A 15,909-nucleotide genomic window follows, 5' to 3' on the forward strand; every position below is an offset into this window, starting at 1 on the left:
TCAAGTAGCTTTAGAATTATATATAAATATTTTAAATTTAACAAAGTAAGTTCACAGAGAAAACTTAGCTCCAAAAATTGTTCATTTAGGAACTGAGATAAGAAAAGACCTTCTACTCTAAAACCACAATCTTACAATCAGTCTTAAAAAGCCTACCAGTGTCTCTTGTGTTGAATATCTACTTAATGCATCTTTTTGTTAACTAGAATTTAATTCAAAGCCAAGTAGACATAAATATTAATATTAAGACTTCAGAGAAATGCATTTTAAACTTTTATTCTATTTCCAAATATGTCAGTTGAAAGAATTAAATCATTAGTTAATTTTAGTAAACAAAGTTAAATCCTAGGACAGTTTATTTAAACAAAGAAGGAACTCAGTAGAACTCCCACAGTTTATTAATGCTTCATAATAAACAGTGAGTTTTAAACCTTTCATAACATTTATTCTTATATCATTTGGATATTATAATAAAATGCATTGCATGAATCTGTCTTTCATCAATGTACTATTTTAAAATATTCTATTATGATTTTTATAACTTTTTTAATCTCAATAAGAAAGTGACCATGGGTAACTATAGGCGCTTTAATGAAGTACCACAGACTTCATATCTTGAACCACATACTTTGTATTTTAAACCAACATAAAATATGTATTATGCTTTTGGGAGTCAGAAGCATAAATAGGTCTCACTGAGCTAAATTTGAGGTGGTGTAAGCTTTCTTTGGCCTCTAAGGAAAAATCAATTGTCTTGCCTTTTTCACAACAGTTGCACTTATTTTTTGAACTCTTGGCTGCTTTTCATCTTCACAACTAGCCATGGTTGGTTGAGTCTTCCTCACATCATATCACTATAGCATTGACAATTTTTCTGCTTCACTCTGCAAAGCTTAAGAGCCCTTATAATCATAGGACCTTATGATTATATTGGCATCAACCTGGACATTCTTCTTATTTTATGATCATATGGTTTATAACTTGAATTTCATCTGCAACCTTAATTTCTCATTGCCAGGCAGCAGAATATATTCACAGCTCATTTGAGGGCATATTTAGAGAGACATTATTCTGCCTATAATAGTTGAAGTCATTGCAATGTAAGCTGAACCTTTAGAAATACTATTTCAGTATGGCAGACCTCTTCTAACATGCCCACTGTTCCCCTCAGCAGTCTGCCTATTCTGCTCCCCACTCTATCTCTGGTGAATCCTCTCACCTACCCTGCACCTCTGGCTTGTACCCCAGTTAAGTATGCATATTTTTTTTAAAATCTTAAAAAAGGTGCTATTTATTTTACAAAGGATAGATTTAACAGTGTCTTTTAACAAGATCTCACTGGTCATATTTATGATATTAAGATTCTCACTTCTATAAACATTCCTTGAATACATGAGATAGTGAAGAGAATCTCTTGAGCACTTTTCAATTTAATTAACAGAAGAAATAAATTGCAAATTGTAAAAAAAAAAAAGTGTGTATGAAAGCTTAAGAAATCAGCTGTGATTAGAAAAGCATTAGTAGCTGGACAACATTGCTGATCTAAATTAAGCAGCTTCAAAATATTGTGTTTTGAGAACAAAGTAGGTATAAGATTAGTTATATTCATCAGAACAATGTTCAAAGAGCAACATTTAAAAACCCCTCATTTAAATAAAATAGAGAAAGGAGACTTTATTTATAAAAGTGAATGATACTCGTATAAATTTAGGTGCAGTTATGGATTTTTTTTAATCCTATGTTTGCTCATGTGTTTGCAAATAGATGGTTGTTAACCCTAACCTCTACTCTAGAAATTTACTAGTGTTACTATATCCTAGTGTTCTTAGTTTAAACTTCAAGCTGATGAACTTACACATTTGAGCATCCCTTGGCTTATGGAGGTTTAGATATTAGAGAAGTCTCTGAAAGTATTGAAAGAAAAAAAATGCCATTACATACTGAGTAAATACAAGACACAGACAATATACTTGAAAATTTACTCTTCTATTTTATAAAAACAAAAAGTCAGAAGTTGAAGAAGCTGATAGAAAAAAAAAAAAAAACAGTAAACACCTAACTCTCCTTAGATGTTTATGAGAAGTGAGGTGATAGGAGAAGCCACTGAACTCAGAATTGGAAGAAAACAAGCGATTCCTCACAATCACAGTTTAAAAGTGTTTCTCTTCCAGCTGATCTTTCTGGCGGTACCACTGCCAGGGAGAGGAAAGAGTGAGTTAGTGGAGTTAGGGAAGATGAACTGCAGGCTTAATGCACACAGCTCCTTCTTATTACTGAAACACATTCCATTGTATGGATGTTCTACAAGTTTAAGATGATAAGGTAAATTTGATCCCAGATGTTATGCCTCAGTCAAAAGCAGAAATGTTTACCAGCTATATCAACAGCTTTCCTAAACCTCAGAGCTTAAAACATGCAAAATTCATGTAAAGAGTAACTAAAATATGTGATATTTACATGATACTCATGTTAATTGAACCTAAGTTTGAACTAGACTGCTGATAGTATTTTCACAGCATTGACTGAGTTATATAAGCTTTTGCAAATAAAGATGATCTTACTCTTGTCACAGTGTAATCCACATCAGTAATTATCTATAAGGGCCTCCCTGGTGGTGTCGGGTTTAAATCTTAAAGCTATAGGCCAGGGAGGTGAACCACATATGATGCAGCAGACCTCTTTTGTCATACGCTCTGCTACCCTTAGCGTATTTCAGTAGATTGCCTGTTCTGCTCCCCTCTATTTCTGGTGAATCCTGTCACCCTGGCACCTCTGGCCTACTACCCAGTTCTTGTATGCAAAAATGAATAAAATAAATCTTTATAAACCAGTAATAGAGGTCTCCATTTTTGTGCATAGTGTTAAAGCACAACACTATAAAGCTATCCACAGCCATTGCAGCACAAGTTCAATCCCTGGCCAGAAAAGTAACTCACATGGTGTAGCACACCTCTCCTGACTCACCCATTGCTCCCCTCAGCAGTGTATTTCAGTAGATCTCCATGTTCTGCTCCCCACTTTGTCTCTGTAGATCTGTTCACCCCCATAACTCTGACCTATACTCCTGGCCTTATATACATAAATAAATAAATCTTTAATAATATAATAACAATATTTAACCATCAAGGAATGCCTATAAAAGATGCAGTAATCCAGGAGGTATGATTGAACCCACCCAGGATTTACCATAATCATTTTCTTGTTCATCAGCATCACATTTCGAATTAGAAAGTCTCAGATAATCTGTACTCCTTAAAATCATCTGATTTAGTTGTCTAACAAAACACATTTTACCACACATGGTAATATTCACCTCTCTCATATTAAGCTTTTATATAGTTTTTCAAAGAATATTATTTATATTAATGCAAAATAGATTTATATTTATTCATATCAGTGTTTACTAAAAGAAATAATATACTGTTATGCCAAATAATTAAGATCCTTTGGAAGTCTCATTGTAATATGTAACTATTGCTCCAGTTTCCATGTCAGCTGAAAGTTTGATTTACCCAGTATCAGTGTATTAATCAAAATTTTTAATAACTTTTCCAAGATAAAAGTTTTCTTCTTGAACTATAAGCAGTTGCAACGTAGCAGAATGATATTATCCAAACATGAAGTTAGCATGTGTTGAATCAGATGAAAGGTAAACAAGTTGGTGTGTCTGCATTATTATATCCTCTCCTTCATTGACATTGTTATAGCAGGAAATTTAATAGTAAATACAATTATAAATTAAAAATAATGGACATTATGAAAATGCACATTTGATTTAAGAGAGAGAGATATCATTATCTGTGGTATTTTCTTTAAAACAAAAGCTTAAAAGGAACAACAACAATCTTGATCCAGTTAGAGGAAATAACAGAAATAGGCTTAATAAGGCAAGGGAGGAAGTAAACTTTTGTGGTGTCTGTTATGCTTTTAACTTTGTATCATTTAAATGTATTACATTGTCAAAAAAGAAATCTTGATTTGTGAACACTTAATATAGGAGGAAAATTTTTGACAGCCTGTAGGATATATAGACCTTTGAAAAAAATATTCCTTTACTAAATAAACCACAATTTATATATTTGGAAAGCTATGTTAGCATATATGCAATTGTGCTTATTTTAACATATTACTATTTCTCTCAGTAAATTCATAAATATACATCCACCCTATCTATATATCTATATGTGTGTGTATAATATACTATACTATATATATATATATTTACATAATATTTAAAAATGCATATTAAAGTCTTATAGAATGTGTCATTAATTGTTCATGTTGTGTTACATTCTTGCAGTTTGTTCTCCATGGTAATTTAATTTTGAAAATGAAAATTAAATTCTAACTTCAAAAGTATTCCATGAAGGGTATCTACTGTTATATGTTAAAGTAGTTCATATCTTAACAATAGCGAAATATATGCTGGAAAGATATTACAGTAATTTTGAGAAGCTATCGACATCAATTTCATTCTTATCTAATTAGTGAAGATAAAGGTTTGAAAGAAAAGAAGTGAAGAATCACATGAAATAACTAATAGTTTAAAGCATAGGCTTACAAAGAATTCTGTAATGAAAGATCAAACATTATAATTTATTCAGTTATTTTACTGGCAATGCTTATTGAAGAATGCTTGAAGGTAAAAAAGCATTCAAATTTCTGAGTGTGACATTAGTTTTCCCAAATATGCATATTCTGGAAAGGAAATTTATTTATAAAAAAGTTTAAAAATATGCAAATTGTTTTATTAAGAAAGAAATTTAGATTGGATAAGAATACTTGGTGGTGATTATCAAGGGGAGCACTTCGCAATCATAGCAGTGTTCTTTTCCATTTATTATTCCCCTTTCCTTACATGTAACAATACATTAAACAACAACATAATACTTTACTAAATTAAAACAACAAAATTATCTACTTTATGCTATTACTGGAAAGTATTACCAAGTTCGATATTTTTTTTTTTTTTAAAGATTTATTTATTCATACAGAACTGGGGTACAGGCCAGAGATGCGGAGGGTGAGAGGATTCACCAGAGACAGAGTGGGGAGCAGAACAGGCAGATCGACGAAGTACACTGCTGAGGGGAGCAGCGGGCGGGTCAGGAGAGGTCTGCCACGCCATGTGGTCACCTCCGGGGCAGGCGGGAATCGAACTCATGCGGAAGCGGCTTTAGATTCTCAGTGCTGTGCTTTAACCCGCTGCGCCACCAGGGAGGGCCCACACCTTTTTTTTTAAGATTTATTTATTATTTATACAGAATTGGGGTACAGGCCAGAGGGGCAGAGATGGTGAGAGGATTCACCAGAGTCAGAGTGGGGAGCAGAGCAGGCAGATTGATGAAGTACACTGCTGAGGGGAGCAAGGGTGGACCAGGAGAGGTCTTCCTTGCCATGTGGGCCACCTCTCTGGCTGGGGATTGAACTCGTGCTTCAATGGCTATGTATGCTTCATAGTGCTGAGCTTTAACCTATTGCAGTTTATTATGCATCTAGTCTGTAAATTAACAGCTAGGGCATAAGAAAAGAACAGCTAATTGAATTAACTATCTTTAACTCTAAAGTAATAAATAACTAGGAAATAACAAATGTATAATCCATTTTGCATTTCTTAACTATAGTGATCTCTACTAAAATACAATTAATTGCTTCTGAAAATATTAGTAGCTACCCCAACTATTTAGTTAAAGCTTCCAAATCCTTATCCCAAATATTACCACATTATTAAAATTTTTGGCTTAGGAAGAGGAGTCTTTTAGATATTGCCATTATTCTCAAATATTTTTTTGTGGAAGGATATCAGGAACATTTTCATGAGACTAGAGAAACTCAGAATACTATTAGAAGGATATATGTAGGGTATACATAGCTCTTAATAGAAATATTATTTGTCTGAAAATCTTGTTATATTTCTTAAATTGTTAGTTATTTTAAAAAGAAAGTATTGGGTTAGTCATATCCTACTTTTGAAAGAAATATTTAATTAAATATTTTATATTAATTTCAAAGACTGTCTTATAAATTTATGTCATTCCTGTACAGAGAAGAGTCTTTAATCCCCTTTATTTTTTTTCTCTCTCTGGAGGGGATATAATTAAAATGAAACAATGAAAGAGGGCATTTAGGAATATATTTCAGCCTGTCTACACTTTCACCCTGTCTTCAGATTGTTAAATATCCCTTATCACTTTACATTTTCTCATAAATATTACAAATAATTATACCCATGGATAAAATTTTACATTATATATATATATATACAGAAAGCCTTACATTTAATATTCTAGCACTGAAAAATGTTAGATAAAAAATGAGAACTTTTTTTCTGAAAAAGAACAATTTAAATGATATTTAGATATGAGTAAATTGCTCCATGAATTAATACCATTTAAATCTGGCTTTATTTCATAGATAGCTTTGGATATTTGTTCTGTCCTTCCAGAATCTTTGATGTCTATTTTTCTGGTTCTCTACATTGAACTAGCTAGTCAATATTTTAACTCGCAACTCTGATGAAATTTCTGGACTCCTTTGAATTACATTTTACCATACCTTCATTGTTTTAGAAAGAATCTTTAGGTTTGAACTTTCTCTAACAATGACATAGACAAAAATCTTTGGAAGAAGCTCTAGAATTCCCTGTTTTCAGTCTACTTCTCTAGACAAATCTCTGAACTACAGTGGACTAGGGAGGCAATGGTAAATTTCTCTCTGATTGACATTCCTGGAAGGAGCTGGGTACTCAGAAACAGCATATTGGATTGGAAACAGCATATTGGAGTTGGAAACACCATATTGGATTTTTAACCAGACCTGGAAGCCCCATCCCAAGAAAAGTCAGGATAGGGGCCTCCCTGGTGGAGAAGGGGCCAAAGACAGCACTATCAAGCTATTGCCAGCAGCTGCAGCAGGAGTTGTATCCCTGACCAAACAGACAGCTGACTCAAACATGGCATGGCAGACCTATCTGACCCACTGCTCCTCACACCACGGTTCTTGTATGCATAAGTAATTAAATCTTGAAAAGAAAGAAAGAAAAGCAAGGACAGAGTAATTGGAGGCTCCTGTATTCTCACCGCATCATGTTCAAGATAAAGCCTCCACTTTATGAGAACTGCTTAAGTCGAAGAAGGAAGCCTTCTTCTCTTAAGTGCATTCAGTCTACCTCAGATAGGCCAGGGCAACATTCTGAGCCCTGAATTGCACATATGGGCAATCATTATGGAAAATGCCAAAGTTACTAGAAAAGTCAGACTCCATTTCTATCTTAATAAGTGTTTTTGTATCATGCAAAAACGAGACATCAACAGAGTCCCCAAATGGAAGTCTCGTCCTGCCCTATATTCTGATTCCTTTAGGACTGTTGAATTGAGTTGTCTATCTGGAGTAGCCAGTACCCTTTCTTGAATGGAGACTATTACCCACAATGTAGTAACAGAGAACTTTCCCTGCCCAAATTCGCAGGTAGATTTAGCTGAATATTCTTTGTCCCCAGGAGTAGCCAACTATATCTCAGCTGCATTTATCAGGAACTTACTTGCCACAGCAGTTAGCTGGAGGTTGGGAAAGAAATGCTGATCCCTCCACCCTCCTTAGGTGGAGTCCTCTACTGGGATTTGGGTGGAGAGGACACCATATGTTCTTGATTGCAGCTACATGAAACATAACTTCCATTACACTGGGTTGGGAGGGAGTGGATATATCTGGCTCTTCTGACACAAATAATTGACTCTGCTTCTATTAAGTGTTAATAGATTTTCAGTTATTTAATAATTGCTTCTTCATGTTGTAGTCTGTAAATAACTTCCTACTATTTTAAATTATGTAGTTTTTTGTTTTGTTTTGTTTTGTTTTAATATTTTCCAACAGTTTCGCTGAGAGTGGCTCATTAAATTTCCTGACCTTCAAATCCCAAAAGTGGAATCTTGGATAAAATTTGAGCAAGAAAGCTAAAACATTGGGGTAAATTGTGACTGTTTATTGAGAAAGGGATTATTGAAGGAATATATAACTTGGCAGATGTATGAAAAATCAGAGTTTTTGTTGTAGCAACTAATTCTCAATACCTATTAGATAGCTATAAAATAAATTGTATAAATTACAGTGTCATGGTAAATATTAGTGCACATAGTATAAATTTCAGATTTAACATACCGATATTTCAAGCTGTGATGCTGGATGATAATCCTTAAATAAATGGATGCAAATAAAGGTTTTCATCAATTTTTTTCTTTTGTTCTAAAGAATTCTCACATAAAATTGTATTTAAGTTATTAATGTAATCTCTGGATCATATTAAAGAATTAGGAAGAAGAGGCAAGCAGGATGCAAGACTGTATTGTATGAAAAGTAAAAGAGAAGAAGTACAGGTTCCATTTCTCAAGTCTTGTAGGGAAAAAAAACTTTTAAGGAATGTTTTAAGAAAAATAATAAGAATGGAATGAGTAAGCTACTGAGAAATCATACAAGATGAAGTATAGGACCACTTAATTTTGAAAAGTGAAATTCTAATCTTACCAATGCCAGTAATAGTAATGAGAATGAAAACCTGATTGGATTATTGTTTGGAGTCTAAAAATTTTGTTATCCAAATATATAAATAAATTATTGATTAGATATTATAGATTGAAAAGAAGCTTAAATATTATAATGCCTAATTAAAAGGGAAATTACCTTTTTCTAATTAAGATTAATTTAGCCAAGCTTTCTGATAAAAATTTGGTTGTCATGCCAACCGCTAGGGTTGTGTTGCTCTAATTTTTAAAGTATCAAACCTTACTGTGCTCTGATGAATCCTGGAGTAGTTTTAAGTTCTATAAGGGTATTTGCTCTAGTGATATTATCAAATAAGACTATTAAAAATCATGAGAGATGAAACAGAGAAATTGTATTCAGATATCACTTTTGAAAGAAGATTCAAACAAGGAAGAGGGGAAATTATGATGAACTTGTACAAAACTACTCTGATGCATATATCATGAAATGTGTCAGATAGGGCAAGTGGATTAATAAGAAAGAATAAAATTCTAATCAATTACTGGTTGTTCTTCCTTATGAAGTGTATATTCAAAATAAACAATGACAGGTTACCATTGGGAAAACTGATTGGATGTTATCAACAATAGACTTTCAACTTCCATGTTCTACCCTGATACCTCACATAAATTATAGTGCACCATTTTACATGGTTTCAGTCTCTGGAGAACTTAAAAGAATGAGGCACTACAGAGCACATGAGGAATTTTTTTTCTTCTTCTTCTTTCTCTCTTATAAAGGTACTTACTAAAAATGCAGTAGTAAGCAATCTTCACCCATTACTTAAATATTCACTTAGTCTACTCATATAATAAATATATTGGGCAATATGTCTTTCACTGCATATAACATGTTGTATTTAATTTTTGTGTTTTCTTTATAAAGTTTTTATGTTTCATTTCTAAAGTAGCATGCATAGCAATAGGATATAAGAAAATATTGTGGACTACCTAATCCAGTGACTTTGTGCCACTCACAATTTTATGTTTTTATACTGTGTAAAAATAGAGTATTTTATGTATATGTGGTTTGAATGAATCTGTAAAACAATCAAGTCTACTTTCACTTCTCTTATACAACATTGTCAATGGAAATAAGATAGAGACAGTTTTTGCCTCTAAAAATTTGTGTAGATTAGAAGTATAAGAAATGCGAATATTTCAAAAAACTAAGAAGTCATCTCTGAGAGGAACAAGAAATGACTTTTGTTGCTGTTTTGATTGTTTCCTTGCTTTTCAAGAATACATGCCGTACCCTAAAAGAATCCAAGAAAATGTCTGGATATATATACTGACCATTGCCATCCTTTTAAGGAACAGTGTTTTGCTTACATATTTTCTCTTTGCTTTCTGCCAATTTTCTTTACCGTGCTAGTCATAAGAACGGTTTGTTTTATTTTGAAGCTGCTGGCATAAACTTCCTCAAAGATATTCCTAAGGAAGCATTGAATTCTAATACTTTAGTTAGCAAGTTGATGTTTGAGAGGACTGATAAAGCACAGAACTGCCTGGATAACCCCATCACTCATGATTGATTTGCTAAGGGATCAAGAGCTCCTTGCCCGAGTCATCCAGGTATATTGCTTTCCTGCAACTCAGGGAGTATCACTAGTTGAGCTAAAATTGAGCTGGATATCACTGGGCCTCTGAACCACTGGATACTGCATTGACCTAGCCTAGATAATGTGTGATACTAGGAACATAAATAACCAAATAAGGCAACAAAAACCATGTTAAGTTACAATAAAGTCAGTTTCATATATTGTACTATTATAACTTAAATATTCACATTAATATAATTTATATATAATGATATATATTTCCCTTTTATTGCAAAAGAGAAAAGCAATTTATTTTGGCATAATACATATAGTTTCTGGAACTATGTCTTACTCTCCTGTAAAGAGAAGAGATATTCTTTCTCTGCTTATCTATGTCAAAATTTCTGTCAGGAATAATCTAGCACAGAAGTACAAAGCAGTACAGTATAACTGAAATTATTTTCTGATTTATTAACAATGCATTGTTAATTTTCAATTTTAATTTCTATAATTAGACTAATGTGCTGACGTACAGTCTGTAATATTAAATTGTATATTTGTTTTTCAGTTGGATTATTCTGCTTGAATGTATTAGTTGCATGTAAATATCTATGTGTGTGTATACTATGTGTGTATATATGTTTAAGAATTCAAATGAATTAAGATTTTAACTTTATCATATCCACTCAACTTACATTTCTAAAGGTTTATGGACACTGTAACATTTTTATGTTAAAAAGTGTTGTATTTTATGTTTAAAAAGTATATTTTGTATAGTACTAAGAATTATGTCAAGAAAACGCGCGAATGTGTGCATATGTGTGTGTGTGTGTATATCTCCATCCTCGTGATCTACTTGCCTCCCAATTCTCCCCACTGTCTAATACCATTGCATTGGGCATTAGGATTTCAACTTGAATTTGGGGCAGAAACAAACATGCAGGTCACAGAGTACATAAAGAAAGCAGGCATACAATGTGACTTGCCTACATCCCTAGCTGCAGCATAATACCTGACAAGAGTTTCTAATAGTTAGTAGAGAAAGGTTGTTTTCAGTCTTAACAGGAGATTCGCACACTATATGTGTTATGCCAAAAGAAACAAATTGTTTTTGTGAAAATAGAAATTTCTTAAACTTTAACCAGTTTGATTATCTTCCTGAATATTTTGAATTCTCAAAATTATGTTTTCCAAATATGGGACATGACTTTGTGGTTGTGTAAATGTGCAAAATAGGGAATAGTATTCCAGTTGTGCACTATAATTACATTAACTTAGTACAGGCAACAAAAACCATGTTAAGTTACAATAAAGTCACATATTTCATAAGTCAAGAAAATTACTGATCAAAAGGAGTGGTAAGAAAATAAATATTCCACACATTTACATGTGTGTACACAGAATTGCAAGATTTACTATGAAATGATTTCACATTTGGTAATATTAAAAAACTCAAAATGTCAAAAAATATCAGACTCTGAAATATAGAATAACTCAGGTTCATAAATTAAAAATGCTTGAGCAGTAGACTATGATGCAATAAATTTGGGTAAAGATGTTGTTTTCAGATGGAAAGGGAGTTATGCAGTCCACAGATGTGTACTGACCATCCAGTAGGTGACAGTAATAATGCTGAGTTTGCAGGCTATAGCCAGGAACAAAGACATAGTCTCTCCAGTATACATGCAAAGAGCTTTCACTTGGTAAATAGACAAACCTCATGAGAACTATGCCAGGCATCAGAGGTCAGATATATTTTGAATCGTCTAGCAGTCCAATAGTATTCTACCAGATCATATACCCTCCTAATAAGGATAACTTTTTAAAAAATATTCAGATCTAAAAAACTAAATAGTATTTGTGTTTGTCTTCTTTCTCTAAAATTACATGTTAATGATTTCCTGAACACCAGTTTCATTTTTAAACCTTTCCTCCGACCTTAGGAGCTGATGCTGTGGAAGCTCAGTGTAAAAGATTTGAAGTGAGAGCGAGTGAAGATGGCAGGGTCCTGTTTTCTGCAGATGAAGATGAGATAACCATTGGTGCTGAAAAGCTGAAAGTTACAGGTACTGTAGATTGAGGTCATGGAACATGACCCTAAATAAGAAATTATATTTTTTACATATTGATTCCCATACTTAAAGTTGAGTTCACCTGAGATCATGCTCTCACGATACTGGATTTTTCAAGAGTCTTCAAATAGAATATTCCAGATGTGGTTGCAGAAGAAAATGTCGCTATTACTGATGTTAAAGTCAAACTGTGTGTCTCTGGTTAAAGCAGGTAGGACAAATTGGGTGTGGATGAGGTAGAAAATGTGGAGTGCACACAGTCAGTAAAGATCAATAAAAGATACACAAATATAAATATGGACTTTAAAATAATTTGGGGGGGAGTTACATTACAAGTAAACTAAGTTAATGTTCTTAAGGACTCATAATTATCTTCAAAAGTACATAAATCAAGAAATAGTGCTAATCACATATTACTTAGAAACTCTTAAAGTCATTACTCTAAGATTACAGTCATTAAAATCAACCACCAGTTAAAATACAAAATTCAAAAACAAAAAATCCAAGAAAGTTAAATGCAGAGCTGGGAATGGGAAAGCTTTGAATAAAGACTAATGCAAATATACTTTCCTTTAATTAACTGATTTGTGAATTTGAGACCCTTTTTTTTTGACACTGTATTTTAAAATATATTTTTTAATTCCCAAAATCTCTGGATTTTTTAAAAAGAACAAAGTAAACTGTGTTTGACTTATTGTTTCCCAAGTTTGAGTTAGAAAACAGTCCCCTATGATCTCTATTATATTTAACTTTATTAACTTTAGTTTGACCTAAATAAATATATCCTGTGGGTAATGTGAGAACAATCAGCAAGGTAATTAATGAATATAGGCTTTGCTCTCCATCTGTTTGTGTTAAATCTTGCTCCTACCACTCAATATCTGAAGTGAGCTCTCTAAACCTTTGATTTTCCTTAATCTAAATGATGGAAAGAATGATAACCTTTGTGCTTAGCTTACACATGTGTACGTGTGTGTACTTACCTGTGCTGATGAGTTTTTAGAATTTTCTTAGCACACAATGAAGACATTGTGAAGGTTAGCTCTTCGCTTTTATTAACAGAGGTGTAATGTATACTCTTTGATGTCTCAAACACAGGGTTTAAGTAGACTTTAAATGGTGAACTTTTAAATGGCAATTAAATTAATAAGGATTCTTAAGTAAGAAGCCTAACTGGCATCCCAGGACTGTCATTGCCACCACCCCTCCTTCTCCATGGCCTCCTTTCTCTCAGGAGCGTGTCTTACGGAGGAGCTGTGCCCTTGCTATCCAGTTGATGCTAAGGGTGATCCCCACAAAGCCCATCTTTCTCCTCTCCCTTTCTTCTCAGAACTCTTGGAGTCATGTACGTAGGGCTCAAATTGGCATGCCTGGTTACAGAGACGAGGGAACAACAAAAACAAACAAAATTTTCTTAAGAATTTTGTTTGGCACAGAGCACAAAAAAATCAAAAAGGATTTTTGTCTTAGGTGCCAACATTTCAGTTGCAGGTTGGTTTACAATTGGGGATGTGGGTAGAAGAAACTGGTTCATGGGGACTGGGAAATGGGATTTCAATATTTAATAACCTTTGAAAATTTGTAGTGCTTACAGTAATGAACTTTGATGGCAACATAATTCGGAGGTTGCTTTCAGGATATTTCACACACAAACAAATTATGTTATCTATAGTCACATATTCCCATTGGGTATTTTGCATATGTAAGTGTCTTTCTGGAGCCCTGCCAGCGTTTATGACAATGGAATTGTAACTGTCTCTGGTCTTTATATTACTTTGACTTGTCTTAGAGGGTTGTAGTGAAGTACTGTCTGCACAAAATTGTGCCTATTGACTGTATTTTAAAATTTTATTTTAAGTGGGTGGGTGATCATCTTTATGTTCCTTTCTTTCTTTCTTTTTTTTTTTTTTTGGTAGTCTGACTGCCATTTTTTGGACTATATATAAATTGGATTCAACTCAGGCTGAAAAATCTTGCATTTTTAGCTTTTCAGATACTGCCTTTGGGCAGTCATCTATGGCAACATTCTTTCTCTTCCTCCCTCTCTTCCTTCTTCCCTTCTCAATGTATCTGTGAAAATATATGTGTGACATATGTGATATATGTATGCTATGAATGATAGATGCCTACATAGATATGATTCTTTCAGTCTCTCTTTTGCCATTTCCTTCTGTAAAAAAAAATATATACACATAGTGTGTATTTATTCAAAATTCCCTTATTTGATATATTCCAGTTATCTCAATATATTTTACAATAGGCTGTGTCCTATGCTTTCAGAAGGTCCTAAATAGTAAAATGATATAATTTTGATGTCATAGTTACAGAATCAAGGCATATTTTTATAATCAGATAAAGAATAACACTTGGAATGAAAGAAATAATAAATCTATGAGAGTATCTATAACAAATACCCTAACCTTTATTTTCATATACATGAGGCTCCATACTGATCATAAATAAGCACTATATTAGAGAGTACTGTAGTTTGATTAGAACATTCCTAGTATTCATTTATGTTTCTGTCTCTCACAGAAACATATGCATACATGTACAACCTCAAATTCCTACAAGCTCATTATTTCTTTGCCAGTGTATCACATATTCTCTTAAGCGTAGAATTATTCCTTCCTGTCATACTTTTAAAATAAAGAAAAATAAAGATATCAAAGACAAATGTGATTTAGAATTCCACATGCTTAAAGGAGAAAATTGTGCATGGCATAATATGCAATTTAAGGGCACTGGGATTGATTAGTAATCTCACATACACTTTAAAGCAGTGCTTGGATCATTTCACAAATAACACTACAAAGAGACACTGACTTCAGGGTCTTTCATATAAATTAGGTAGCTGTGCTGACAGCACATCAAAGTAACATGGGACAAGAGAGCTTTGTGAGGCTTATTCTAGAATTTTAAGTTTGGGCACAAACATTTTTCCATTTAAGCAATACCCATAGGTATTGCTGACTGACTCTATATTTTACAAATATTTTACAAACAACGGTATTTTGCACATGAACTTCCTTTATGGGACAACAGAGACAGATCCCTTTACTTGGACCATGTGTCTATACATGTAAGGCAAATTCCTGTGTACCTGAATGCATTAGCTGATATATTAAGGCTCAAAATTTTTACATTTACCTTTTCTAGAAAGTAGAAAAAAATTTTTTGAAGCAGTAAACACTTCTTAGGGCACTGGAAGATAGAAGTATCATGGCACACGATTACTCAAACCCACCCCCACTATCTCATCATCATGATGAACAATCATATGCTTAACAGATTAATGTTACTTTAATATTAATTACTCAGTAATTACTTGCTTAAATCTTAATCTGCAATACTTATTTGACCATAACTGTAACCTTGCCCAGCCTCTCTGTGGTGTAGATTTCCCTGTTACTGGGTGTAATCTGGTATAGTAGGTGATGATAAGTCTGGGAACCTCCGCATGTGTCCAGGTAAATGAAAGGTCACACAGCTTGGCTGTGTGCAGGATATGCAGAGGAAGGTCTCCTAGTAACCTCTGCTTAGGAGCTGAGGAGCATACTGAGGAGCACCTGTAATGGGAAACCAGCCACCATGTGGAATCAGACACCCTTCCCAGAAGAAACTGGAGGGCCTCCAGTTTCTGCAAACATAAGCAAAAAATCTGGTATATGTACAAACATTAATTTTCCTAACAAATTACATTCTCTTCTCTTCTCGCCTACTGATAGTTTTTATTTTATTTATATATTTTATTTTTTT

General features: G+C 33.4%; 1 protein-coding gene across 1 annotated transcript in view; it reads left to right on the forward strand.

Annotated features, from left to right (window-relative positions):
* SGCZ (sarcoglycan, zeta) overlaps positions 1–15,909 on the forward strand; it is a 765,544-nt gene that overhangs the window by 709,077 nt on the left and 40,558 nt on the right. The window contains exon 5 of the mRNA XM_004682194.2: positions 12,022–12,144. Within this exon, the coding sequence (XP_004682251.2) occupies positions 12,022–12,144 (123 nt within the window). The remainder of the gene's footprint in view (positions 1–12,021; positions 12,145–15,909) is intronic.

The sequence above is a fragment of the Condylura cristata genome, unplaced genomic scaffold, assembly GCF_000260355.1.
Source record: "Condylura cristata isolate star-nosed mole 26May11 unplaced genomic scaffold, ConCri1.0 scaffold00014, whole genome shotgun sequence".
In the NCBI taxonomy this organism is placed as follows: Eukaryota; Metazoa; Chordata; class Mammalia; order Eulipotyphla; family Talpidae; genus Condylura; species Condylura cristata.